Consider the following 25,610-nt stretch of genomic DNA (forward strand, 5'->3'; position numbering starts at 1 on the left):
CCACCAGCGGCAACCAAGGGAAGACTAGCCCTCAGACTCCACTTGGAGCTGCCATAAGGTGCAGGGTGAGATGCTCAGGTGTGCCTCGGTTCTCTCAGAGCTTGCTTCAGCACCATGGGAAACCCAGAGAATCGGAAAAGTCCAACGCAAACAGAACCCATTTGTTAGGATCTAACACTGAAAACAACTGCTGGCAGTTTACCCTGCAGGAAAACTCACTGAGGAGCAAAGATACCCTAAGGAAGGTAAATGTAAGAGATACAATGGGGGGCTAAAAGAAATGACCACTACATGCTGCAGAAACATCTAGAAGGAGATGGCCCAAAAAAAACACTCCACTGGGAAAAAAACTGTTGGAAGCAGGTCATTAGCACCTGCTCCCAGATGAACCCAAACAGCCAAAAAAAAAAAAAAAAAAAAAAAGGCAAAAAGACCTTGACCAAGCTGGGGTGAGTGAAGCAGCCGGGAAGAGGTGTGTGCTAACAGGCCTCCTGAACTCTCAGGCAGGATGTTCAAGGAGCGTGATGCTTTTACCATAAGACCAAATACTCCAGGCCTTGAGTCAGAGACACTGACTTTAAGCACACAGCTCCAGGACACACCAGCCACCTGCGTGTGTGGCACTCTCATCTGTGAGAACCAAACGCATCTCTCACTGAGGAGAAATGTAAGAAACTCTCAACTGCTTTCTACAGTCATGTTTAACTAAAAAGAACAAATAAAAAAAAAGAAACTCTCACAACACTCTCAGAAAGTTGGGTTTTCTTCTCCAAAAATCATAGGAAAACTGAACATTTATACCTGCTACAAAAACGCTGAAGCAGTAGACAGGCTGTGTGCCCAGGAATGGCCTCAGCACAGGGCTTCTGTAACAGGAGAGGGGAGGAGGCCCCTTTGTGCCACACTGAGCAGATCCCAGTCCTTCGACAGTGGTGCAGGAAGGGAGAAGGACCGCCTCTGGACACGTCACCACCGTGGCTGGAACAGGACTAAGGCAGATGGCACATGGAAACCCAGAACAGGGCCAGGGGTACTCAGGGCCACTGCTGACAGCGCTGCATGAGGTTAGAACGCAGCAGTTCGGAGTGTTCAGATGATTTTAAAAGCCAGGATATGGTTCCTCCGTTGTATCTGAGACCCACTCTCGAAGACATTGTCAAAACCAAAAATAACTCCCTAGAGAGAAGATCCACATTCCAAGGGACAAGCCATCTTATCTGGGTGAAGGGACAATTTAACTCGTGACACTCTAGGACCCGAGGACAACAACAAAAATAATTTCTTTGAATATATTCAATAGAATGGTAAGGCATTTTCCTCCATAAAACACTATGGTTTTCCCAGTATTCCAAAGGAATCTAATAAATAATTGTACAGAGAAGAGCCCAGATCAAAATGGAAGTGAACACCCGGAGCCTGATGGACACAAGCCACAGGCCCCTGTGTGGGTGCCGAGCTGAGTCTCCAGGGAGGCCGACACCACCCCCAGCTCAGCCCGCGGCTCTTTCCTGCCTGGGCCCAGCCCAAGATTCCAGTCCGCTTCACAGAAGAGCTCTGCCAAGTGCAGCCCGATGGTGGGCAGCGCCCGTGGACAGCACAGGAAGTGGTCACAGTCAAAGTGTCCCCATGCCACCTTGTCTCCTTGCCCTGGACTGGCTGGGACATTTAAGTCTGGCCCTGGGTGGTGCGTCCTCCAGCAGTGTCTCAGGGCCCAGGCTGCAGCGGCCATCACGCAGGGAAGAGCTCGGGCGGGCTCTCTCCATAGCAGTACTTGGCCACGGGGTCCCGGTAGGTGTTCTCGTGCTGCACACTCTGTGGGCAAAAGGGGGACAGGCACACGGTGAGAGGCAGAGTGGGCAGGAGCAGGCGGCCGGCCCAGACCATCTCCAGGGTGACTGACTGGAGGCTCCCAGGACCCTCTGAACAAGGAAGGAACTCAGCACTGAGTTTTCAGCACTTTGTTTTCATACAAGCAACTTGAGTTTTAGGCAGGTTCATTAAGTAGCCCATGACCGAAGCGACTGAAGTATTAATCCAATTTAAGTAGGTATCAATCCAACTTGACAGCCATATAGCCAAACCTCCTCTTTGTTGGGATGTTGTTATCAAAATGAACTGAAAGGCATTTGGGAAATCTCCATTTATAATAAAATGAAACTCAAAAAGCAGAGTAGCTTTGTAGCAGTGGTCCACTTCACCTTATGAATACAGCCCTCCTTGCTCTGAAGTTCATTTTAAAAGGGACATTCCCCCCCCCCTTTTCCCTCTCCCCTCCCTAACAGGATTGGGGAGACAGGGTTATCTTTTCTTCTGCACCTTAGGCCTAGCTGTCTGTCCTTGAGCACACACCCACCACAGGAAGATCCAGGAAGTGACTATCTCCCAAATTAACGAGTGAATCTCCACATCATCAGGGTGCCTAGGACCCAACACACTGGGCACACTGGAATGTAGGCTTTGAAAACTCTTTAAAACACCCTCTGCTCCCCTGACGTGCAGAACCACAGCCTCTAGGAGAGGGGTCCCTTGTGCTTCTTCTTTGCTAGCATATGAACCTTCCTTTCCCTTTTTCTAAAACTGTGTCCTCCTTATTAAATTGACATCAGGGACAAGGACTGAGCTTTCAGTAACAGCTTCACTTAAGATTGGAAATACTTCTGGGTTTTATCAGTTATGGAAAGAAAATGCTTGGCCTCTTCTTGCATTTCTCAGAATGAGAGCGATGTGAATCAAAGTCCTGCATCCAGCCTTCCTCTTTAAAGTCCACTCAAGCGGAAAGTTCCTCAGGCAAAACAAGGCCACCAGGAACTTCTTAATGCTCTCAAATGCTCCTTCCACCCTGGAACACCTGCCGTGCTCTCAGAGCAGACCAGAGACATCAGAAGGGGCATAAAATCAAAAGGTGGGCCACAGAAGCCTGGCGAAGGGCACAAAAGTTCCAGATCATGGCGAATGAGCTGCTACCTCGGGGAAGCCAGTGAAATCTTGGTGGCACATGATGGAAGGCAGGGGTGTGCGTGTAATGTACACACCTGGCAATTTCAAAACTGAGGGCAGAGGGTGGACAGCCAAGGGCCTTCAGACCTCTCGGTGACAGGTGCACTCTGTGTGAGGAACAGACAATCCCGGTGGTCCACTTTCAGAACAGTACTCAGCTTCAAATGTAAAGTGACTTGGGATGCAGGAAAGGCAGCAGGCCAGGGGAGCAGGGTGGAAAGTTACAAGCAGTCAACACCAGAGTGTCAAAACTCACAGCCCCTGACAAACAGGAGGTGAGAAGGAAGGGGCCCACCTGGCCCTGGGCAACAGAGATAAACTGTGAAATTGCCAAAAGCCACTCAGCTCAGGGGACTTCACCACATTCCTTTAAATAACCCAATAGGAGCGGGTAAGACCTAGGTGACTTGGGGAAGATAGCACAGCCAATGAGGAGCTGGGAGAGGGGATAAAACACTGGTCCTACCCAACCTGGGGGTCCCTGAGCACCGAGTGGGCACTGAATCTTGCAAGACCATCATTAAAGCCTCACTCTTTCCTGTTCCTGTGTCTCTTATACAGGTGAGCATGTGTCTTACAACCCGGGAGCTTGTCCTGGAGGAGATGCATCTTATCCAACTTTGGGTGGCCTGCTCTGCCCAGATGTCCTGTTCCCCACCAGCGGGAGCAACACTTGGTTTCCTTGGCTGAGGCAGGAAATTGGACCAGGAGTGCTGCTCCAGTGGTTGGGAATTTTCGGAGGTTGAATATGTGTGACTGAGACACACCCTGGGCACTTTGCAGAGCCCCACTCGTGGTTCCGGACGGCTGGAGACTGAGCTCAGTTCATGCAGGAAACTCCATTGAGGGGGCTGAGCACGTGTGTGGCCCAGGGAGCGCAAGGAATCCCCAGTGAGGGGGACTGAGCACACGGGCACTGGGAGGTTGAGTCCATGAGGTGAAACTCGGTTACAGGAACCTAATAAGAATAGGGAATAAAAACTCTAGGCCCAGGGAAAGGGAAGGCAAGTGGAAAGATCCCACCTGCACCCATCTTCTTTAAGAACCTTTAAGCACTCATGGACCCCGCATTCTTTACTGTTCTGTTCTGACCAGTCTTGTTCTGTCTCACAGAGTTTCCAGCTCTGCCTTTCTTTTGTGCTATTTTTATATGGACGCCAGGTACTTATTCAAGAGTTAACTCTCAAGTTCACTAGAAAAGGAAAGAAATCTTCTTCCTTAAAAAGTCCTAGGCATGGGGGCTGGGGCTGGGGCTCCGTGGTAGAGCGCTTGCCTAGCATGTGTGAGGCCCTGGGTTTGATCTCTAGCACCACATAAAAATAAAATAAAGGTCCGTTGACAACTAAAATAATATTCTTAAAAAGTCCTAGGCAAGGAAAATATACAGTGGCAATGGTGGGAGTGAATCTGTCCTGTAGAGGACGAGTGGCCAGCTGGACCGCTCACGTCAGCGTCCACCATGGCTGTCAGAGTCCATTCCTCATGTCCCCAATGGCACATGCCCTTTCCATGTCGGGGGTCATACTAAGAAATCTGTGACAGGCTCTACTTTAATTTCTAAAGGTCAATTCACATTGGTAAGAATGAAGGGTCTTTGAAATTACTAACCTGAACGTTTTTCTAGTTGGCCAGGCAATCAAGAAAACATTAGTTTCTATAAAATGTTTAAAGTGCAATGTTCATTACTTTAAGGATTTTTATTTGGCAGGAATAATTGATTTAAAGTGTTAACTGGACTTGTCTGATACCTTGTTTTTTATGGGTAACCTAAGTTAAAAATGGGTAAATTAGATTCAATCTAAGTGAGACAACATTTATGAATGTGTTTGTTAGAGGAGACGCCTGATTAATTTGCAAAGTTAAAAACATCGACTGCTAAGTTTAAATTTAAGTGTTGGTGACTTCTTGAATTCCAGAAGTTGACATGTATTTGGGTCTGTTAAATGTCTTTATAAGTTGGGAAATGGAAAAACAGTCTTAAAGTTGCTTTGCTTCTGGGCCTAGCAAGGTTGCTACGAGTAAAGATTCTAATAGGTGTAATTCTATATGTTGGGAATACAAAAAGTTTCAGCTATGTTTTCATTAAAGTATTGTAAATAAAGTATTTAATCTTATTAAAAAAGGACTAATTTGTCTGAATTCAGAAATCTCAAAAATCTGTCTAATTTCAGAATGTAAATTTAAGAGTCAACAACTGGAAGAAGGGATATAAAAAGTTACCGGTATGGAAATGTATGTTTTTGAACAAGAAGCATTTTGTATGATAAAGTAGTATTTTTGTGCTGAAGTCTATGTGAAAGCAAGGACAAAGCTAAGGATGCAAACAAGCTGTAGAATGTCTAAGTTGCAAAAGGTTTGTGGAAGGTAAGTCTCAAAAAGTTTATGCACGTGATTAAGTTGACTATGAGTAGTCCAGTCAGAAAAAATTATTTAAAGGCTTTTCTAAGGTCGATTTAAAGGCACAGATATGAAACAAAGTTTAAAACATTGAGTTGTTCTTATCCATCAAGAGAATTTGTGTCTGTTAGGTTTTATTACTAAAGGAAAGCAAGTCTGAAAGGAATTAGAATTTGTACCTGTTTTAAAGTCTTTTAAATGATTACTTCGTAACTGGTTAAATAAACAACTGTTCTCTTTTATACACTATATTTGATATAAAAGGGTCACACTCCCATTTAAAAACCTGACTTATATCTGTTTGCTTTGGTGAAGTCTATTTCTAATCATTAACAGTATTTCCTAAATGTAAAAGAGATTTAAGTCTAGCTTAGAGAAGCACTTTACCAAGCTTATGTCCTCCAAACTAAAATTGTCTGTAGCAATAGTCTCCTTCAGATTTATGTCATTTAGTATTCTGGAACTGGATATGGGTAACCCATTATCAATAAGTTATATACAGAATTTTCTCTTACCTTTTAGAATAAGATAGAAATTTAAATGTACTTTTGGAAGACAATTAGGGGAGTCTAAACTTGTTTAAAGGCTGACAATGTGAATATGGATGCAGTTTACCACTTTTTCCTCAAAAAGAAAGTCAAAAGCTCTCTTAGCTTCTGCTTTGATCCATATTTTAGATGTCACATTATAGTGCACTGACTGATGCTCATATAGACTCAGGAAACAACATATGAGAACTCTGTAAAATTATATTTAAGGAACAGGCAAGATCAATTTCATAAATAAAACACTTTACCTAAGATTAGTCAAGAACCCTGCCTCACCTGAGAGAAGGTTCTGCATCTCACCTTACTTCATGTTAGGATGACTCCAAGAAGGCTAGCTTTAAAGACTCATTAAAAAAAACATAACCATGGGATGGGGACATAGCTTAGTTGGCAGAGTGCTTTCCTCACATGCACAAGACCTTGGGTTCAATCCCCAGCACCACAAAAAAAATAATAATAATTAAAAATAAATGTGGGTAAATGACAGAAATCAATAAGAGGAAAGGTAGCAGGGGTGGGGAGAGGGAAGGGAAAGGAGAGGTACTGGGATCTGAATTAGAACAAGATATGCTCCATGCTTGTATAATTACATCAAAATGGATTCTGTCATATATAACTAAAAAGAATCAATAAAAATAATTAAAAAATAGTTGAGATCAAAAAACATATTTTTGTTGTAAAGATTACCATAATCTCAAAATAAACAAGAGGCATAATTCAAAACTAAGTAAAGGTTTGGGTGAATTATAAAAGGTATACAATGTCTTAAAAGTTTTAAAGTAAAATTGTAAAGGATCTCATGTATGATTGATTTGATAAATTTATGGATCTTTCTGGAGGCAAACAGATACAAAAGATATTAGTGTTATTTTAGAAATGATATTTATTGGTTCAAAGCTATTACGCTAACCGAATGTTTTTGTGCTTTTTTAAAAATTTTCCTTTTGTGCTTGTTGTCTGTTGGTATTTGCAGTTACTTCTTCTATTAGAACAGCCTGAGTTAATCTGAAACAATAAACCATTACCTACAGGACAGACAGGCTATAAGGCTAACTTCCAGTATTAATACTGACATGTAAAGTTAAAACCCACCACTCCCACTTGAAGACTGGCGAAACTAGCCTGATGAATTTTTAAAACCAAAAACATGGACACCAAAGTCAAGAAAGTAAAAGGACCCAGAAAAAGGCAATCAATATTTTGGCCCTTGCTGTCTAAGATGAGCAAGACCCAGGAATGATGAGAACCCTCTAAGATCACCTGCTCTCCCGATCAGAGGGATCAAGAGGACCCTGGAGAACAGGAAGCCATTTAGTGCACACTCTGCCAAGAGAAAGGTCGCTCGAAAGGGAAATGCCCTGATGTTACCAAGGGAAGCCAACTGTGGTCAGCAAGATCCTGAGCCATCCTGGAAGATAATACAACTGGGAGAGGAAAACCAAAGAAGCCAAGAGGTTTTTCATATGTTCCCAAGAATGGCCTCTGGAATTTCAACTGATTCTAAAAGTAGATAAGAACAAGGTCAATTTTGACCAACTGGTCTTAAATACCTGCCAGCACAGCCATGCTTGGACATTTTAAAGAAAAGACAATGGTTAACTAGAGATGTACATTTGTGTCAGTCCTTCCAAAATTAAGTAAAATTGAGAGGTTATAAAGGAAGAGTTTTTATACAACAGTGCCTGATGAATATCACAAACAGCTCTACCTGAGTCATAAGTCTGTTCTGAGTCAATTTAAGATGGACAAGTCTTTATAACCTCCTACACAGGTGACTTAATCTGTGTTTGTTGGTGGTGGTAGTATGATTATCTAGCCCTAATATTTATTATGAGCTGCTTAATGAGCTCCCCTACTTGGGAAAAAGCTACAGAATTCTCTACCATGGAAACTAAAGGCCAATTTCTAAGAAAATATATGCTGGCCATAGCCTATACTTAATCATCACTCAAGTTAAAGGGACTCCTTGCTCAGACTCCTCCTCCAGGATTCAAAAGTTATCACTTCCACTTCCAGCCTTATGACTTGGTTTTAGCCACGACCAAGAAAGAAGACAAGTTTCCACCCATCTGTAAAGGAACTTACCAGTGCTCCTGATGCCTGAGACAGCTGTCCGAACTACTAAAAGGGGTGAACCTATTTCCATGGGTGGTTTCCACCTCAAAAAGTAAATATGACTAAGATAGGTGATAATACCAAAGGGTACAGGAACAAAAATGAAAACGAGACCAAAAGATGAAAAAAGAAAAAGGGGGGATTGGTGAGAAATAGAAAGTCTGGCTGTCCATTTTCAGAACATGTTCAGCTTCAAATGTAAAGTGACTTGGGATGCAGGAAAGGCAGCTGGCAGGGGAGCAGGATGGAAAGTTACAAGCAGTTAACACCAAAGTGTCAAAACTCACAGCCCCTGACAAACAGGAGGTGAGAAGGAAGGGGCCCACCTGGCCCTGACCAACAGAGATAAACTGTGAAATTGCCAAAAGGCACTCAGCCAAGGGGAATGTCCCACTACAAGAGAACAGAGAGAGGTGGGACAACTAACAGACACAATCCTTTAAATAACCCAATAGGAGCGGGAAAAACCTAGGTGACTTGGGGAAGACTGTGCACCCCAGAGTACTCAGCCAATGAGGAGCTGGGAGAGGGGATAAAACACCCGTTGTACTCAACCTGGGGGTCCCTGAGCACCAGGCACTGGCTCTTGTAACACCATCATTAAAGTAAAGCCTTGCTCTTTGCTGTTCCTGTGACTCTTGGACAGGTGAGTGTGCTTCTCACACTATTTAACAGCCAAAGAACAAAGCACACCAATACACATTGAGAGCCTGACAACTGACTGGTGTGTTCCTGTATCAAACACTTACCTGCCCTGGCCCCTTGAAACCTAAAACAAACCACAACTCTGTCGCAGTACAAATCACTGCTCACTCTAATGTGGAAGGACTGCTGGAAAACCGGAGTTGAATTTCATTCAAAGACAAGAAGAAAAATCTCTCTTAATAGTTGGACTAAGAAGACTGCACCCAGACTTTAAAAACCAATTTTATGCTTCCATTTAAAGTGCAAACATAAATGGATGGCGTTTGAGAAGATAATGCTAAGTGAAGTCAGCCAATTCTAAAAAACAAATGCCAAATGTTTTCTCTGATACAAGGAGGTTGACTCATAGTGGGTAGGGAGGGAGAGCATGGGAGGATTAGATGAATTCTAGATAGGGAAGAGGGGTGGGAGGGAACGGGGTGGGGGGGCAGGAGATTAGCAAGAATGGTGGAATGTGATGGACATCATTATCCAAAGTACATGTATGAAGACTTAAATTGGATGTCAATATACTTTATATACAAAGATATGAAAAATTGTGGTATATATGTGTATTAAAAATTATAATGCAAAAAAACACAAAGCACATGTGAAAAGGCATAAATTGGCATGAACATATTTTATATACCAAGACACAAAAAATTGTGCTATATGTGTAATAAGGAATGTAATGCATTCCACTTGTGTCGTGTATTTAAAAAATAAAATAAAATCAATAAAAGATATATTTTTAAAAAAAGTGCAAACATGCCCAGCAGACAGGAGATGTGTAAGGTGATTGGGCCTTGAGCTAATATAAAGGCTTCACTTTTCCCAACTTGGGTCCATCTGGTGCTGACACTGTAAACACTGTCATTACACCAGACAGAGCGCGGTGTGGAAGGCTTCCTATGAACCTTCTCCACCATCACTCCGCCCCATATACATTTGTAGTTTTCTCCAGCTGCAGACTCTCACCCGCCCCCCCCCCACCCCCAGGGACAGATGGTGGCTCCTGACCTGGGAAGAGGTCCTGCACTTAGCCAAGCACAGTTCAAAGTGATCTTCCACTGCCATGAAGAGGTTCTGGAATGCCACCGCTGCCCGGTTGAGGAAGCGCTCCAGGAGAAGTTGCTACAGAAACAAAAGTCAGTACCTGTAATAATTCCACATCGAGCAAGCACAGGTTAATAAGAGACGCTGACACAGAGACAGAGGGGGCCCAGTCCCTTACTCACTAGGCCTCTGATTAGCAACACAGTGGGCCTTTCTGCAGGGGAGCCTTCAGTCCCTGGGAACCAGCTCCTCTCTCTGCAGGCAAAGCCTACTGCACAGCAGTGATTTCTGATCCCACAAAGCTCCGTTCTATAATCAGCAGAACCTCAGAAGAGCCTCATGATCACCCTGAAATAAAGGATGACAGACAGGGAGGCCTGGAGCCGCAGCTACTCTACCTTGTTGGGCTGCAGGCAGCAGGACACACAGTGCTCGTAGGCGCTGCAGCAGCCGTTGGCCAGGCAGCCATCACAGCAGTACTGCTTTGTGCTGGGGACGCTAACATCGCAGCAGCCGTTGGTCAGTAGATCCTTCCGTTCACAGACATACCCTGCAAGTCAGAGAGGAGTCTGAGCATGGAGCCAGCAGTGAGCACGGTGCAGTGTGAGGACGGACACGGACACAAGGACAGAAGCTGGCGAAGGGGCAGCCTCAGCATGGGGGAGCCAGATGCGGGCGTGTGACTAGGGCCATCTTCCTCAGAGGGGGAGTGAACAGGAAGTAGGGCTCCTCCACCAGGGCTGGTTCCACACTTCGATACCTGTCAGCCCACAGCCAGGTGTTTCATCTGGGCACCTTGTCAACACCAGGAGACCGCCCACGACTTGCTGTTCTAACCTCTGCAAGCCAACCTGTCTTTCATCTGCCTCAAGAAAAATGTCCCCTTTTCTTCCTTCCTTTTTCCCTCTATTGCAGTGCAGGGAATACTCTTTTACAAATAAAAATCTGAAAATAGGAAAACCCAAGGCATTCACTCACAAAAGTTCTTTCTAGACTTAAATAACAACAAAACACTCTCTACAACATCTTTTAAGTGCTTGCTGTTTATTTAGTAATTTGGAGAATTTCCCAAGTAGAAATAGTCATACTTCACCTTTGTAAAGTGATTCAGGCTCTTTGCACGTGAAATACTGGGGACTCAGCTAACCCTGGAGTTAGGGGACACTGCCCCCTGATGCCCAAGGAAGAGAAAACCTCCTCCTGAGTCTCTCCACTCAACTATATGCAGCCATCTCCTCCAGCCCAGTGGCCTCATGCCTAATGCCACCTCCCCATAGAAACTGATTTCTTGTTCAGAGCTTTGACACAGACATTTCTCCACATCCTTCTAGGAGAGGGACAGAAAAATGTCAGAAGGCTTCCATGAGGGCCACCACTGGGCTCTTAAGATACTCCCAGGTGCATGTTCAGGCCCACAGGTGCAGAGCAGCTGCTCCCAGCATCACTCCACTCAAATGCCCCAGCTCCTTGGTCCTCAGAGAATGAGACTCGTTGTAGTGCAGGTTGTTTTCAGAAGCTACACTGGAAAACAAAGCCTAGGCAGAAGCAGGAGGCACCTGTGGAATAAGGACAACAGAAGGGACCAAGGGGGCCCTTGCTCAACACCTGGGAAACTGAGGCCTCAGGAGAACAGACCTAGTTACCTGGGAAACTGGTACCCTTTGCTGTTGTGTAACTGTTATTCCATCTCCTAGGTTAGGAGAGGATGATTCTAATGGCATAGTAAATGTTTCTGGGAGTTTCCCCCAACTATTCCTACTTATTTTCTTTATAAGGAATTCAAACAAACAATCCAAGTAAGTCAGCACTTTTCTTAAAATTCTGCCCCAAGTGATAACTATAAACAACTCTGTGCCAGGAAGATCTAAATATTATGTGACCGAAATGCTATTTGTCTAGTTAGCTTTCTGCCCTTTCCTTTTCCACACTGGGTCAGTATTTCAGGCCTTCTTTTTGTTTCCAGTGCCACTGTCCAGCATTAAGCCTGGAATCTGCAGGTCTCATTTCTGGAAAGTTCATCAAGTTCTCAAGACCTCTTGCTCTGTACCATGGGCTACTCATGCAAATGTTATTTCCAACAAGGAGACTGGTGAGATCACAACCTCGAAATGCGTTGCACTGCCTGGGAAATTAACTTCCAACCTTTGATAAGTCTGCAATTCTAATTGGTTGTCTTATTTAATAACATGTTACCCAGGCAATATTTGTAGTGCCATCTGCTTGCTGAAAGGCGTGAGTGCTGTGAGCTTTCTTTATTTCTTAAATCACTTCTCCCACATTCACAGAAGTGAAATAAAACCTATGACTCTTGGATTTTAACTGATTGATGAGTTGATTCTTGGAACTTTTTAAAGAGTCTGTGAGTCTCTGTCTCACGTACATTAATCAGAAAAAAAAAAAAAGTATTCTTTTGCTAGCTACAATCAAAGAAAATGACAATTGTATTTATAACTCAATGCTAAATTCGAAAGTCAACACATAAGATGTCAGGTCTTCTAAATTTGAAGTAAGCCCTGAACTCCACTATGTCAAGGCATCTGACCCCAGTCCTAACCAGCTGCACTATCTCTGTCAGTTAACTAACTTCCTTTGCTCAACTTTACTATTAAAAAAAAAAAAAGACTTTTGCAATATTTGCTTTTTCAATGTGACCTTAAGAAGAGCTTGTCACTGGTACCACTGCTGATTTGCAAGTATATTTTTGTTCAAAAATTTTCAGCTCTCTTATTTTAGGTAGGCAGTTTTCCTCTGACCCCCCTCATTTCCAAATAATCTCATCTCTGGTTTCATGACTTTGGGATCTTTTTGAGAAAGTTTTATTTATTTATTTTTATTTTGCAGGGTCTCTAAATGTTTTTTAAAGCAATAACGTCTTCATTTACTTTGGCCTCATCATGTGTAGATGAAGACTCTACTAAAGGTTCATCTGTCACAATTCCAATACTGTCCCGTTCACAAACCATCTATCCTGAGACTCTTTTAAATGGTAAAATTTGTTTGCAAACAAACAAGGAAACCATGTTATTTACAAACCACTAATTAAGAAGAAGAAGAAAAAAAAAAAAAAACCTACAAAGCATCAGAGAACTTTGAGCACTGTCTGGATACCTAACATTTAGGATAAGTTAGCACTTTTTCTGATGTGATAATAGCACTGCACTTATGGTTTATGAAGGTCCTTAGCAATCCTGGGCAAGCACTTAAGCCCTGGTGCCTCTCTCTTCACCTACAAAATGAGGCTGGCAATACCTGCCTTCACAGGTCTGCTACAAAAACAAAAACAAAAAAATGCAAGACATCCACACTTGATGCCTAGTGCCCAGCACTTGGAGGAGCTCAGTCAGTGCAGGCTGAGCAACAGCAGGCCTCTGGGAAGGGCAAGCAGGCTTCAAGGGGGATGAGCTCTAGCAGGTGTCTGGTCTGGCTGCCTTGCCCCAAAGAAATCTCTTTTCTTATAGCTTAAAAAGAAGTGAGAAAATATCCCTCAATTTCTAAGAGGAACACATTTTAAGTATGATTCATTTGAAACTGACCAGTCAGTCTATCAACAACCACATTTCCTGAGCGTCAACAGTAGGTGGATTCACTCAGGCAACCAAGGATTTTTTAAACTGAACTCTCACCCTACAGAGTTCACCATCAAGATGGAAAGAAAATGTTGTCAAGAGCTGAAAATACGTGAGCTGGAGACAGACTGGCAGAAGTGGCCCAGGGACTGATGGACAATTAAGTGCTGACACTGGAGGCTGCAGACACAGCAACTGTTAGGAGGAGGGAGAACCACCAAGGCAGGCTTCTCTGACACTGAACAGAAATGGGGAGGAGGCATGACAGAGAAGAAATGAGCACGCAGGGAGATGCGCTGCAGAGGAACGGCTGCTGAGATCAACCCCACCAAGGGCCCCACCAGCACGTTGCCTCCTGGCTGCCAAGAGAGGGAGGGGAGCCGGCCTTACCCAGGTCGTCCGTGATGAGGTGCTTCCCTTGAATGGAGTTCCGGCACTGATTGCTTGGCCGGCTGCTATTGCCCAAGTTGAATTGTACCTTCCATGGAATGGGTTGGTCGTGGTCCTGAACCTGGAGGAGATTCCGATCTCTCACTGCCCTCTCCTCCTGCAAAGAGACCATCAATGGAAAGGTTAAAGTATCTTTTCTTGTGATCTCACCAATTTTTCATAGAAACTGCAGCAAGAGGACATCATAAGAAGCTTGCCCCCCAGGAACCTGTACTCTGCAGGTAGAAAAAACATCCGAGAAGGGTCATAAAATAGAATCGTAGGAAAAAAATCGTAAGGTAGTACTGTGCCTGTACCTGGCAGGTTTACCTGCAAGGTCCCAGAATGACATGCACATGACAAATGTGCAGAAGTGTTCATTTGCAGGGAAAAAGCTTTGAACTTTTTCTTTCTGATGGCTGTCATTTTGAATTTTTTCGTATTAAAAAAAACATGTGGGATAGAATGCGAAATTTGAATACTTCAGTGTAAACAGAAAAGGAAACATTTTTGTGACTGTCACCTCGGGCATAGCAGACACATCTGGAGCACAGGTCGCTTTCATTTGCAGGGAGGGTATTTCAGAGACACAGTATGGGAAACTGAGTTGGGGCCGACAGAGGGTAAGATGAAGCGGTCATCTCAGGAGTTGACTGTGTGGGAATCCTGAGAATGTAACCCACAGCACCTCTATGGCAGACCAGAGGAGGAGCTGCCTGAGCTAGAGTTGACCCTGTCTCCTAAGGGAGTTTTCTAAATCACCTTTTCTGTGTCATTAAAGAGATTGAGGAGGAAGGTGCTCAAGTGCCAGAAAGCCTGCCAACCAGGGGACAAACCACTGCAAAAGACTCTCTCCTGAAGGTTTTTATGTTCTTTAAACATTCACTGTTCAAACAGAGTTCGGTGGCTTGAACCACTGAGATTGATCTGTTGTGGCAGGGCGCCCGCTGGTGAGCCCAGCTGTGTGAGAAGCGGAGACAGGAGGAGCTTCTCGATCTTTTCTTTAAAAAGGAAGGGGTCTGCTGGGGATGTGGTCAGTGTTAGAGTGCTGACCTAGCATGTGAGAAGCCCCAGTTCAATCTCCACATCACCAAAGAAAATAGACCTGTCTTTTGTCACTTTTTAAGCAAAAAGGATTAACTTTGAAAATCTGATGGCAAGGGCTGGGGCTCAGCGGTAGCGCACTTGCCTAGCCTAGCATGTCTGAGGCACTGGGTTTGATTCTCAGCACAGCTGTAAAAAAATAAAGGTCCATCAACATCTGAAAAAAATATTTTAAAAAATCTGACGGCAAAACTTACATAGTTTTTTAAAAATGAGAAACACCTTTGTCATTACTAAAATTTATTTAGAAAAACTAATCTGGGAAGAGCCATTAACATTTAAAACAAATATATATTAACAACTTGGCTCAGCAAACCCTTTTTTGAAGGCCACCCTATAGACAATGCCAATGTGTAAGGATGTACTGGGGTACTTACTACAGCATTGTTTAAAAGGTAGAAAAACCTAGAAGCTCAACAGAGAATAATTGAGTATTAGTACAGATGTGGTCTTACAACAGGCTGCAATGGACTGACAGCTGTCTAGAGTAGGTCTTCACCTGGACTCCCACATTTAATTTTGTATAGCTTAAGATGAATTCTGACTCTTGAGTCTACCAATAGATGAGGAAAACACCTCTGTGGATGAGAACTGGGTATCAGTGTTCTTAAAAGTCCCAGATGATTTTAACAGGGTGCAAAGCACTGAGTGTGTACAGTATATTAAGCGAGAAAGCAAGTTGAAAATAGTGTGCACCGTGTCAGACATTATATTCTGATAACAACTACAACATGTACATATAGGTTGGTAAGAACTGAGAAAATCTTAGAAAGTCTACTCCCAATATTGCCATGGAAGGAGATTGTGATTCTTTAACCATTTTTGGAATAATCTTATTTTTAATTTAAGATGTGCTTGTGAATAATAGGAGAAATGAAGGGAAGGGCCTGCAGGAACTACACTGTCCTGGTGACTTTTCTGTACAGCTGCAATTATTTCAGGCTAAAAGGTGGGTGTTTTTGTTTGAGAGAAAGAGAGAGAGAGAGAGAGAGAATTTTTTTAATATTTATTTTTTAGTTTTCGGTGGACACAATATCTTTATTTTATTTGTACGTGGTGCTGAGGATGGAACCCAGCGCCCCGCACATCCCAGGCAAGCGCGCTACTGCTTAAGCCACATCCCCAGCCCTAAAAGGTGTTTTAAAAAATAATTATCAACATTAAAGACAGAAATTACCCACGATCCCATCACACAAATAAAACCCCATCTGTATTTGTACATGGCCTCTAAACCCACTTGATGTCACAAATTAGGGTGCTTTGCATTCAGCTCTTCTTGACACTAATTGGATAGTAAAACATTTCCAAGCACCTACAGGATCTCTGATCATCTCATTTTCAAGTCTACATAACGCCACATGCTGATGTGCCCTGACTGAGTAAACACATCCTCGTAGACTAACATGAGAACACCCAGGGATTTTGCTATCCTAGATGGCTCTCAATAAAATGTGAGGATTTAAAAAACTGTTGAATAATCTTTAGTAGTAAATGCCATGTGATGCTGAATAACTCCTCAAAAATTCTATCTACCGTGTGTAATACCACCAGCATTTATATGCCACTAATTATGATTTGGCCACAACTCCACCAGGACCAGTTTTGTTCTTTAATTTACTATGTAAATGGTCTTTCAAGGTGGCTTTTTTGTTTTAAAAGGAAAAAGTGGCACCAGTCTGCACATGGCAGGTTGTACAAGAACAGGTGTATTTGCTGGTCAGTGGGAGATGAGGAGCAAAGTGCAGGAGTCTTGGGAACTGGGACAAATCATTTAGGTGCATCCTGCTTAACTACCTGTGAATTCACACCCCGCTGCTCTACTGGGACACACGAGCTAACTGCATCATCAAGCTGTGTGCACATTAACCTGAGCTGCAAATGCCACCCTGGATAAATTAATAGCTATAAAGACTATTAAGGGGCCAGTCAGAGTGCAGTAAACTGGCTGTTACGACAAGGTTAAAAGTGTCCTTAACATTATTCCCAAGCTATCCTGTTATTTGTCTTGAAAGAAACAAGAGTTCATGGCCAAGTGATCTCAGAAGGCTCTCTGCCACAGAACAATATTCCTGGTAAACAGGAAAGCAGTTCTCCCAGCGCTTGAACTTGTTTTCAAACATGAATATTCAAGAATGTGCCAAAGAATTGTGGGGGAGGGCAGAGATGGCATAAGGTAATGACCTGGCCCCAGTTCCTTTTCTGACGGCACAGTCTTGCAAAGGGCAGGGGGAAGGAGCACTGAGGACTTTCTTCCTTCAGATGGGAGTTTAAACTTTTCTCAAACTGTTCCCCAACCCTATGGGTGGTCTCAGCTTGAAGCTCTTCACCAAATATGTGTATTTTTTTCATTCAAGATTCAGTCAGAGGTATGGAACTTCTACAAAGTACAAAGGCTACAGGGACAAAGGTGACCAGGTGCTCCAGTCTCCAAAACCTTCTTGAAGCTGCTGGCAAGGAGGTCCGCACCCAAATCAGAGCAACAGACCACTGCACACAGGATGAAGATGTCCCGTGGTACACCAGGGCACCAAGGAAAGAGCAGGAACAAAAAAGAACAAAGACACATGAGTACTTTCTTTTAGAATTGTAAGGAGTGCAGAAATGTCTTCATTGCTAATGAGTGTCACTTTGCCTTGGATTTTCAAAAAGTGTATTAATAACTGTGCTGGGCATGTTTCAGGGTTGTTATAAAGGTCAAATAAAATAGTGTCCCACGGGGGTGAGAAAGCACTTAAACACAAGGCACTGTTGCCATTAAGAGATCTGCCTGAGTGTCTGGAAACTAGGAAGGAGGAAAGCCGAAGAACTTCCCAAATGCCTAATATTTGGGAGTTGCAGCCAATAATGAAAAATCAAAGTTATAAAAAATTTAAAAGAGCTTTTCAAGATGAAGAAAATGCTTATATGCTGTGAAGAAACAGTAGGCTTCAATTACACACAGAGAAAGTATGAAAAATGACAGGAAGAAAATAAACAGGGGACCCCTCTGGTTGGTGAGATTACGGGTAACTGTTCCCTCTGCTGGCCTGTGAGGGCCTTTACAAACTTTCTAGAAGACATGTGTATCTTGGTGATCAGTGAAAATGCAAAACAAAAGCCAGATAACCAACACAATCTTAGGATTTACTGCACTTCACTTCAGATAGCATCTAAGATGGCTCCAATTCACAGACCTAACTGCTTTAAAGCCAAAGACATTAATGTGTTTTCAAGGAGCTAGGCAAATGGCCCCTTGAACTGTAGGAGCTGTGGTATGGAGCGAGCAGAGAACACTGCCTGAGAGGACCTAAGGACGTCTGGCCAGCACTGGGATTCCCTGACCTCAGGCCCAAAGCCCTGGAGTCATCATCTCTCACCCTTTGACTTCCTGTCTTTCCTCCTCCCAGCACGTGACATCTGTCTGCCCATGCACCTTCTCCAATGTGCGCCATCTCCAACACACCGCAGCACATGCCCAGAGGGGCACAGAGATGCTCAAGAAAACTTTGTTAAAGAACATGCCAAGTTATCTGGCACCACTTGCCACCCGCAACCCTGTGCCCCAATGGCATCCACACCACCCTCACTAGTTTCTCCTGTGTTCCCATCTGTAAAAACTTAAATTATCCCCCAAAGCATTAATTAACATGAAAACCAAAGAAAAGAGGGATCCAAGAAGCAGAAGCTAATGACTACCTCTGGACCAAGCACCGCCCTGCTGCATCTGCCGTCTCCCATCTCCCCAAGCAAAGCAGAGGATCCCGCAGAGCTCCCAGTCTCTAGGCTTCTTCTCAATTAATGGCAAACACCTTCCTCCCCAGCCCCGAACTCCAGCTCTCCAGCCCCATTTTGCAGATGGAGAACCTGGAGAGGGCGGCCAGGTGAGGGGAGCATACTGGCTTCCAGGGACATCCCCGCAGACTGGCAGACGCCAGTTGAAGTTGGTCGCAGCACCAGGGCGCACAGGCCAAGGCAGGCAGGAGAGCAGCAGCCAAGGTGGCCTAGGGCAGAACTGCTCAAAGTTCTGGTCCTGGCCCTTAATATGCTTGGAATAATTACCCAGGATCCCAATATGTGGGCTTCTGTGAGTTGTGGCTCCTGGTGTTTGATCATACCAAAAATTAAACTTTCTAACATATTTACATTAAGCCAACTGTTAATTCATTTAAAAATAAAAATAACTCATAGCACGTTAACACATTTGGGGAGGAAAAAAGTTTTTCAAGAAACACAAATGACAAGGGGAGCAATGTTTTTACACACTGTGACTAACGCCTGGTGTAAGCGAGATGCTGGAGTCTCTCCTCTGCCTCTGCAGTCAATGTGCTGCAATCTGCAGTCGGGGCTGAAGCGCAGGCAGAAAAACTACCTGTGGTGTGGCTGGAAGGGCGGGGAGCCTGGCAGCTTTTACAGATGACTGTGGATGATCCTATGCCATGCTTGGCACCAAAACCTGAAGTTTTATCCGGTTAGCTGGAGAACAGCCATGCAGTTCCCCAAAAAGTTAAACACTGGGTTACCATCTGACCAACAGTTCCACTCCCAGCTGTGTACCCTACAGAAACAAAAACATGCCCCACAAGAACTTGTCAATGGATGCTCATAGGAGCACTGTTCATAACAGCCCAAAATGCCACCAGCAATGAATGGATAAAATTCAACAGATGCTTACAATGGACTAGTCAGGCATAAAAATGAAGTTCTGATCCATGCCACAACACAGATGAAGGTCAACTGCAAGAAGCCAGTCACAAATGACCATGTTAAGATCCCATTTATAAGAAAAATCCAGAATAGGCAAATCTATAGAAGTAGAAAGCAGGTCAGTGATTGTTTAAAGCTGAGAGGGAAGGACAGAAAAATGATGAAAGTTTCTAAAATATGACTATGGCAGCTTCCCAACTGTGAATTCACTAAATACACTGAGCTGTACACTTTAAAAATGGGTTATATAATCATATAAACGTGAATTATATCTCAGTAAGACCGTCGCCAAAAAACAGTTCTGTATAATATGGACTTTGAAACCGTGCCTGTGAACTTCTCATGCACTGTTAAAATCCACGAGTCTCTCTTGCACTCGAACAGATCTTATGCAGATCTTCCAAATGCTGACAACATTTTCGTATACATATCAAAAAGGTCACATTTGTTAATATCACCAGTGACCAAATGGAATAGTTCCTTAAGTGTTAGAAAGTCATCAAGCTCAGGATGGCACAAACATGTTTCCCAAAATTTTAATTTTCACTTTAAAGTTTGAATTTTATCTTTGGCAACAAATAACGTCAGATGTTTTCTGTGAAGTAACAGGCTCGCTTTACTGGTTTTCAAGAAACTGTCTATCAAATACCCCAATCTGAATAACTATGGTGCACCGCTCATTGTTTCAGGTGAAAATGGTGTTCCCTGAAAACAATAACTAGTTCAGCTCACAACTCGGTCGCCAAGTACCCTCCTTTAAACAGCCACACTTTAGCCGCATGAGGACAGCTGGGTGAGGGATCTCCCTTCTTGTCAGGCAGAACGACAGGTACTGAAGAGCAAGACTGATCAACGATCAGCAAAACTCATCATGCTCACTGTGCAGTCTTAGGGGAAATAAGGCTCTCAACCACAGGCGTGACAGTGAGGAATGCCATGGCTACTAGGACAATATGGCGCCACCGCTGTGGTCGGGCTCAGATACCAGTTTTACCCACCATTCCTTTTGCTCCATCAGTTCAAGGGTCAGCACTGTGAAAAAAGCATGTTAGGGCTATTTTGAAAATGATTCTGACCTTATAGGCCCCCTGAAAGCGTCTCAGGAACCCTCCAGCGTTCACAGACCACATTCTGGAAACTGCTAGACCAGGTTTCTCTAAAGTCTAAACCTTAGTGGCTCAACAGGAAGGATCACCTCTTGCTCATGGTACAACTCTCACACAGGTGAGTTAGGGGCTCTACTCATCCTGTTTCTCAGGCAGCAGGGCCCCCTCAACATGCAGACTCCTGGCTTACTGCAGCAGGGGGGTGGGGGGAGCAGTAACCAAACGTCACCTGGAAAGGACAGTTAACACTGGAGGAATAAAAGCCAGCCATGTGGCCACTGCTACCTTCAAAGAGGGCAGGAAAGGCAATCCCACCCGCGCCCAGGTGAAGACCGAGCTACAGCTAGTGAACACCCCTGATGCAGGGGAGGTGCGCTCCACCTCATTACGTACATCCACATAACCAGACAGGATGAACAGTGCACTCCCTTCCAAGGCCTGTGTTACTGAGGGGGAAGCAAGATGGAGCAGCATCTGACAGGCCACCAGGGCCAGCTTATGAACAGCTGATCCATGCAGTCACCCCGTATTAGGAACTGGATGCTTCCCTCCAAAGCCCCATGCTAATGTATTCATCCTCAATGTGATAGCAGGGGAAGTGACATCCGTATTTAGAGGAGGGCCTCTGGGAGGTCACAAGGGTAAAGCAGCTGTCTGATGCTGATGTCTGCCACAGGAGGCCAGGAAATGACATGCCGGTGAGTGGCCTAGAGGAAAGGATACAGCCCACAATCTGTGGGTGCAGATCTGCTCTGATTTCTCCAGACTGATTGTTGCCAGTAGATCTAGTGCTAACAAATCTCCTGATTTTTCAAAAGAAGCCAGAGAAGAGATTTATTTGAAATTTCATATATTTTTAAACTCTACTGTGCAAATACTGCACGTTAGCTGTTCTGTCACAATGTTATCAGTTAAGAATGTGAACTTTAAAACCAGGCAGCCCTGCATGAGATTCCTGCACCTGCACAAAGGAATAATCCCAGCCACACAGAATTCCTACAAAGTAGAAAGAAAGACACCCACGAGTAAAATGGTCAAAGAATATAAGGCACAATAGGGAGGGGAGCTGTAGAATCACCAGTATGATGTTTAACTTTTCCAGTAGTAAGGGGAACTTAAGGCAAAATAACATTCTATCCAAAAATAAATTCCAAAACAAAGATTTAAACATGAAAAATGGTGCAGATAAAAGACATCAACTAGTTGCTCCTAGAAAGGCAGTCCCCGTGGCCTGAGTGTATACAACGTGTTGCTCCTATCAACATAAAATGAAAACGTGAGCACCATCTCTCACGCATCAAACTGCAGGGGAGGTGCGCTCCACCTCATTACGATATCCATATAACCGGACAGGATGGCCATATGCACTCCCTTCCAAGGCCTGTGTTACTGAGGGGGAAGCAAGATGGAGCAGCATCTGACAGGTCACCAGGGCCAGCTTATGAACAGCTGACCCATGCAGTCACCCCATACTAGGAACTGGATGCTTCCCCCCAAAGCCCTATGCTAACGTATTCGTCCTCAATGTAATAGCAGGGGAAGTGACATCCGTATTTAGAGGAGGGTCTCTGGGAGGTCACAAGGGTGAAGCAGCTGTGATGGGATTGATGGCCTTGTTGGGAGAGGAAGGGGCCAGAGCTCTCCACAACACGAGATCCCCACCAGACACAGACTACATCAGCACAGGTGGAAGCCATGGACTTCCCAGCCTCCAGGACAAGGATGCGTTGTTCAAGCCACCCTGTCCATGGTACTCTGCTGCCACAGCCTGAAGCAAGACTCACAAGTCCTCTGAGCCCCCATCATGTGGTAACGAGCCCTGCCTTTGGTTCAATACCCTCTTTACAGAGTTCAGCCACCTAACGGGAGAAAGGACGGATCACAGCAATGATTCAACAGAGGCAGACAACAGATCAGGGCTTCTTATGTTTTGAAAAATTAGACCCAAAGAAATTTACAAGGCAAAAATTCTACCAAGAGTTACAAAGCCTTCAGTCATGCCTTTGTTCCCACCCCCCAAAACCCACTTATGGTCACAGATCACAAGTAAGAAACAAAGACACTGTAATAAAAAATAATAATAAAGAAGATGGTGCCCTGAGATACTTAGGTTTATAGGGAAGAAACAGCACCTGAGACAGGACATGAAAAATCAGGAGTATGCAAGCCTGAGAAGAAAGCAAACGCCATCCCAAGTATAAAGACACTTGTTTGCTCAACCAGTATTTGGGTTCTCACCAAGTGCGTGGCAGTATTCCAGGGGCTGGAAGGTCTCCGAACAAGACACGTGAGGTCCTTATTCTCAAAGAAAATTACATTTGAAAACAGTGAGTGAGGCAAGACAGATAAACAAGTAAATGAACAAGAAATGTTCCATTGGTGATTCCTACCAAAAAAATAAATAAATAAAGCTTATGGGCAGGGATTACTGGGTCACCACCTATGGCCAAAGTAATCAAGTATGAAGAGTTAGCCTGACTTGAAACGACAGAAAAGATTCAATGACACAACCCCAGAATGGAATCTGGAGTTTTATCTGCCTGTTAACAGGAGCACACAGAATTACACATGGGAGCGTAACATGATCTGATCTTCTTAAAGATACCACCAGGGCTGGGGATGTGTGCGCTTGCCTGGCATGCGTGCAGCCCGGGTTCCATCCTCAGCACCACATACAAACAAAAATGTTGTGTCCGCTGAAAACTAAAAAATAAATATTAAAATTCTCTCTCTCTCTTTAAAAAAAAAAAAAAAAAAGATTATCAACCCTGCTGCTGAGTAGAGAACAGATCTTGAGACAAGAAAGGAAGCCGAGACCTGGTGGACCACTGCAATAGTCCAGGCAAAAGATGACAGATGCTTGACTTAGAGTGACAACTAGGAGAAATGAACAGGTTCAGGTCACATGGCAGAGGCAGAGCCACTATCCTGGATGTAGGAAATGTCAGAAAAGAATCGTCTGAGCTTGGACCACCTGGTGCATAGTAATGCCTTTCTGTGAGACTGGGAAGACTGGGGAGGAACAAGCACTGGCAGAAGAGAATCAGAGTTCTGTTTTGGCCAAGTGTGAGAAGCCTACACTACCATCAGGAAGAGCTGTCAAGTAGAATGGCGGCTGCCAGGGGCTAGAAAAAAAGAGGGACTGAGATGTTATTGTTACAGGTGTCATTTGTTTTTTCACATGATGAAGAAAATTATGGGAATGGATGGTGGCAAAGATTACACATGACAAATACACTTATTATCTCTGACCTGTACACTTAATAGTGGCTTAAAAAGTGAAATTTATGATTACCACAAAAATTTTTGGAAAAAAAAATAAAGTAGGCCATTACACAGAAGAATCTGGGATTTTCTGGGCAGGTCTAGACTGGAGTTATCAATTGGGAAATCAGCATACAGCTGGTAAACAATGGTGCTAGAGATCACCTGGGTCAGACAGAGGGGAAGCCAGAGGACTAAGTCCTGGCACACAACACTCACAAGTCCAAACCGTTCTGAGAAGAAGCAACACATGATTGGAAAGTGTCCAGAGTTACCAGAAAGCATAAGTCACAGAAGCCCAGCCGTTCACGGTCACCACACATCACGGCCAACAAGAGACTTGCAACATTTTTGTTCTCTAAAGGGGGAGGCAGGATACAATTCCCTATCTTCCCTTTTCCTGGCTTCCCTGCCCATCCACTAAAACTAGGGCAACATAGTTTGCATTTATGTACTAATTTATGAATTTGACCTTTGAAAGTGGAAAGACAGGCTCTTTACATCAGGACAACCGCATCACCAAAAGAATGTCCCTGGCACATCCTGGGATATGCTCACCCTTCCTTGAAACTCAAGCGCTCAAGTTGGACTTCTAAACAAACTCCGAGTAACATTTCCCACTAATGCTCGCTGCCACTGCTCCCCAGAAAGTCTCATGTGGAAGAAAAACCGAAAGGGGGAATGAAAAGAAAACTCCACCTAACCAAGTCGTGCTCAGAAAGGAGTTCCGTCCAGTCACCCAGGTGGCCTCAGCACGCAACCCCCAGCCGCATGATTAAATCGAGAACAGGCACGCCAGCGCTGGCCTCGCACCTGACCACTGCCCGGCCCGGCCACCACCAACCCTTCGTGTCTCGGTTTCCCTGGCTGTAAAGCGGGGACGCCCACCTCTCCCTGGACCGCTGGGAATCCGGTGAGGAAAGGCACGCCCCCCGCAGGCCTGGACGGCCAGGTGAGGAGCATCCAGGTGCCAATCAAGGGCACAGGCGCCCCGGAGGGCCCACCGCGGTGGGTGCGAGTCCCCGCTCGGCCCCGGCCCAGCACCGCCTTTCCGCCCCACGCACCAGCGGAACCGGCAGGACCCTTGGCCCGCCCGGAGAGCCGGGGCAGGGACACCCACCTCTCGCGACCCCGAGACGCAGGAACCCGGCGGCCGGGAGCGAGGACGCGCGGGCGGGCGGGCGGGCACTGACCTGCTTGAGGGTGCTGCTGAGGAAGTAGACCAGCGAGAGCCCGAAGACCAGGGCCAGCACCCACCTCTTCCGCAGGAGCCGGCGCCACACCATGGCCGCCAGGTTCACCATCCCGGCGGGGACGCGGGGCGCGGCGGCCGGGGAGCGGAGCAAAGCAGGCCCGGGGACCGGGCGGCATGGCCCCTACACACCGGGCGGCCAGACCCCTAGCCGCAACCCCGGCCCCGCGGTCCGCGGCCCAGCCAGCTCCCGGCAGCCGGCGCGCGTCACACCACGTGACCCCGGCCCACGCCCCGCCTCCGCTCCGCTTGCGTCACCGGTCGGCCCCTCAAGGACGCCTCATCATTGGTTCCTGAGAAGAGACGGCCTCCTATTGGCTGAAGCTAGGAGAAGGGGGCGGGCAATCGCGTGCGACTGTGAAACTGTGCGGGGATCCTAGCGTCCGGCTTTGGGAACGTGAGACAGAAC

General features: G+C 45.1%; 1 protein-coding gene across 3 annotated transcripts; it reads right to left on the reverse strand.

The window, feature by feature from the left end:
- Nucleotides 1-747: 747 nt before the first annotated feature.
- On the reverse strand, nucleotides 748-25,419 carry Spring1 (SREBF pathway regulator in golgi 1). 3 transcript variants are annotated; one of them, XM_076855266.1, is made up of 5 exons: nucleotides 25,207-25,419; nucleotides 13,754-13,910; nucleotides 10,196-10,347; nucleotides 9,762-9,875; nucleotides 748-1,812 (listed from the first exon to the last, which is right to left on the reverse strand). In XM_076855266.1, the coding sequence occupies exons 1-5, from the start codon at nucleotides 25,318-25,320 to the stop codon at nucleotides 1,729-1,731; spliced, it is 621 nt and encodes a 206-aa protein (XP_076711381.1). In that variant the 5' UTR covers nucleotides 25,321-25,419; the 3' UTR covers nucleotides 748-1,728. The 3 variants fall into 3 exon arrangements, with proteins under 3 accessions (XP_076711381.1, XP_076711398.1, XP_076711435.1); XM_076855283.2 differs by having other exon boundaries at nucleotides 25,143-25,376; XM_076855320.1 differs by lacking the exon at nucleotides 13,754-13,910 and having other exon boundaries at nucleotides 25,143-25,419.
- Nucleotides 25,420-25,610: the final 191 nt, after the last annotated feature.

The sequence above is a fragment of the Callospermophilus lateralis genome, chromosome 1, assembly GCF_048772815.1.
Source record: "Callospermophilus lateralis isolate mCalLat2 chromosome 1, mCalLat2.hap1, whole genome shotgun sequence".
In the NCBI taxonomy this organism is placed as follows: Eukaryota; Metazoa; Chordata; class Mammalia; order Rodentia; family Sciuridae; genus Callospermophilus; species Callospermophilus lateralis.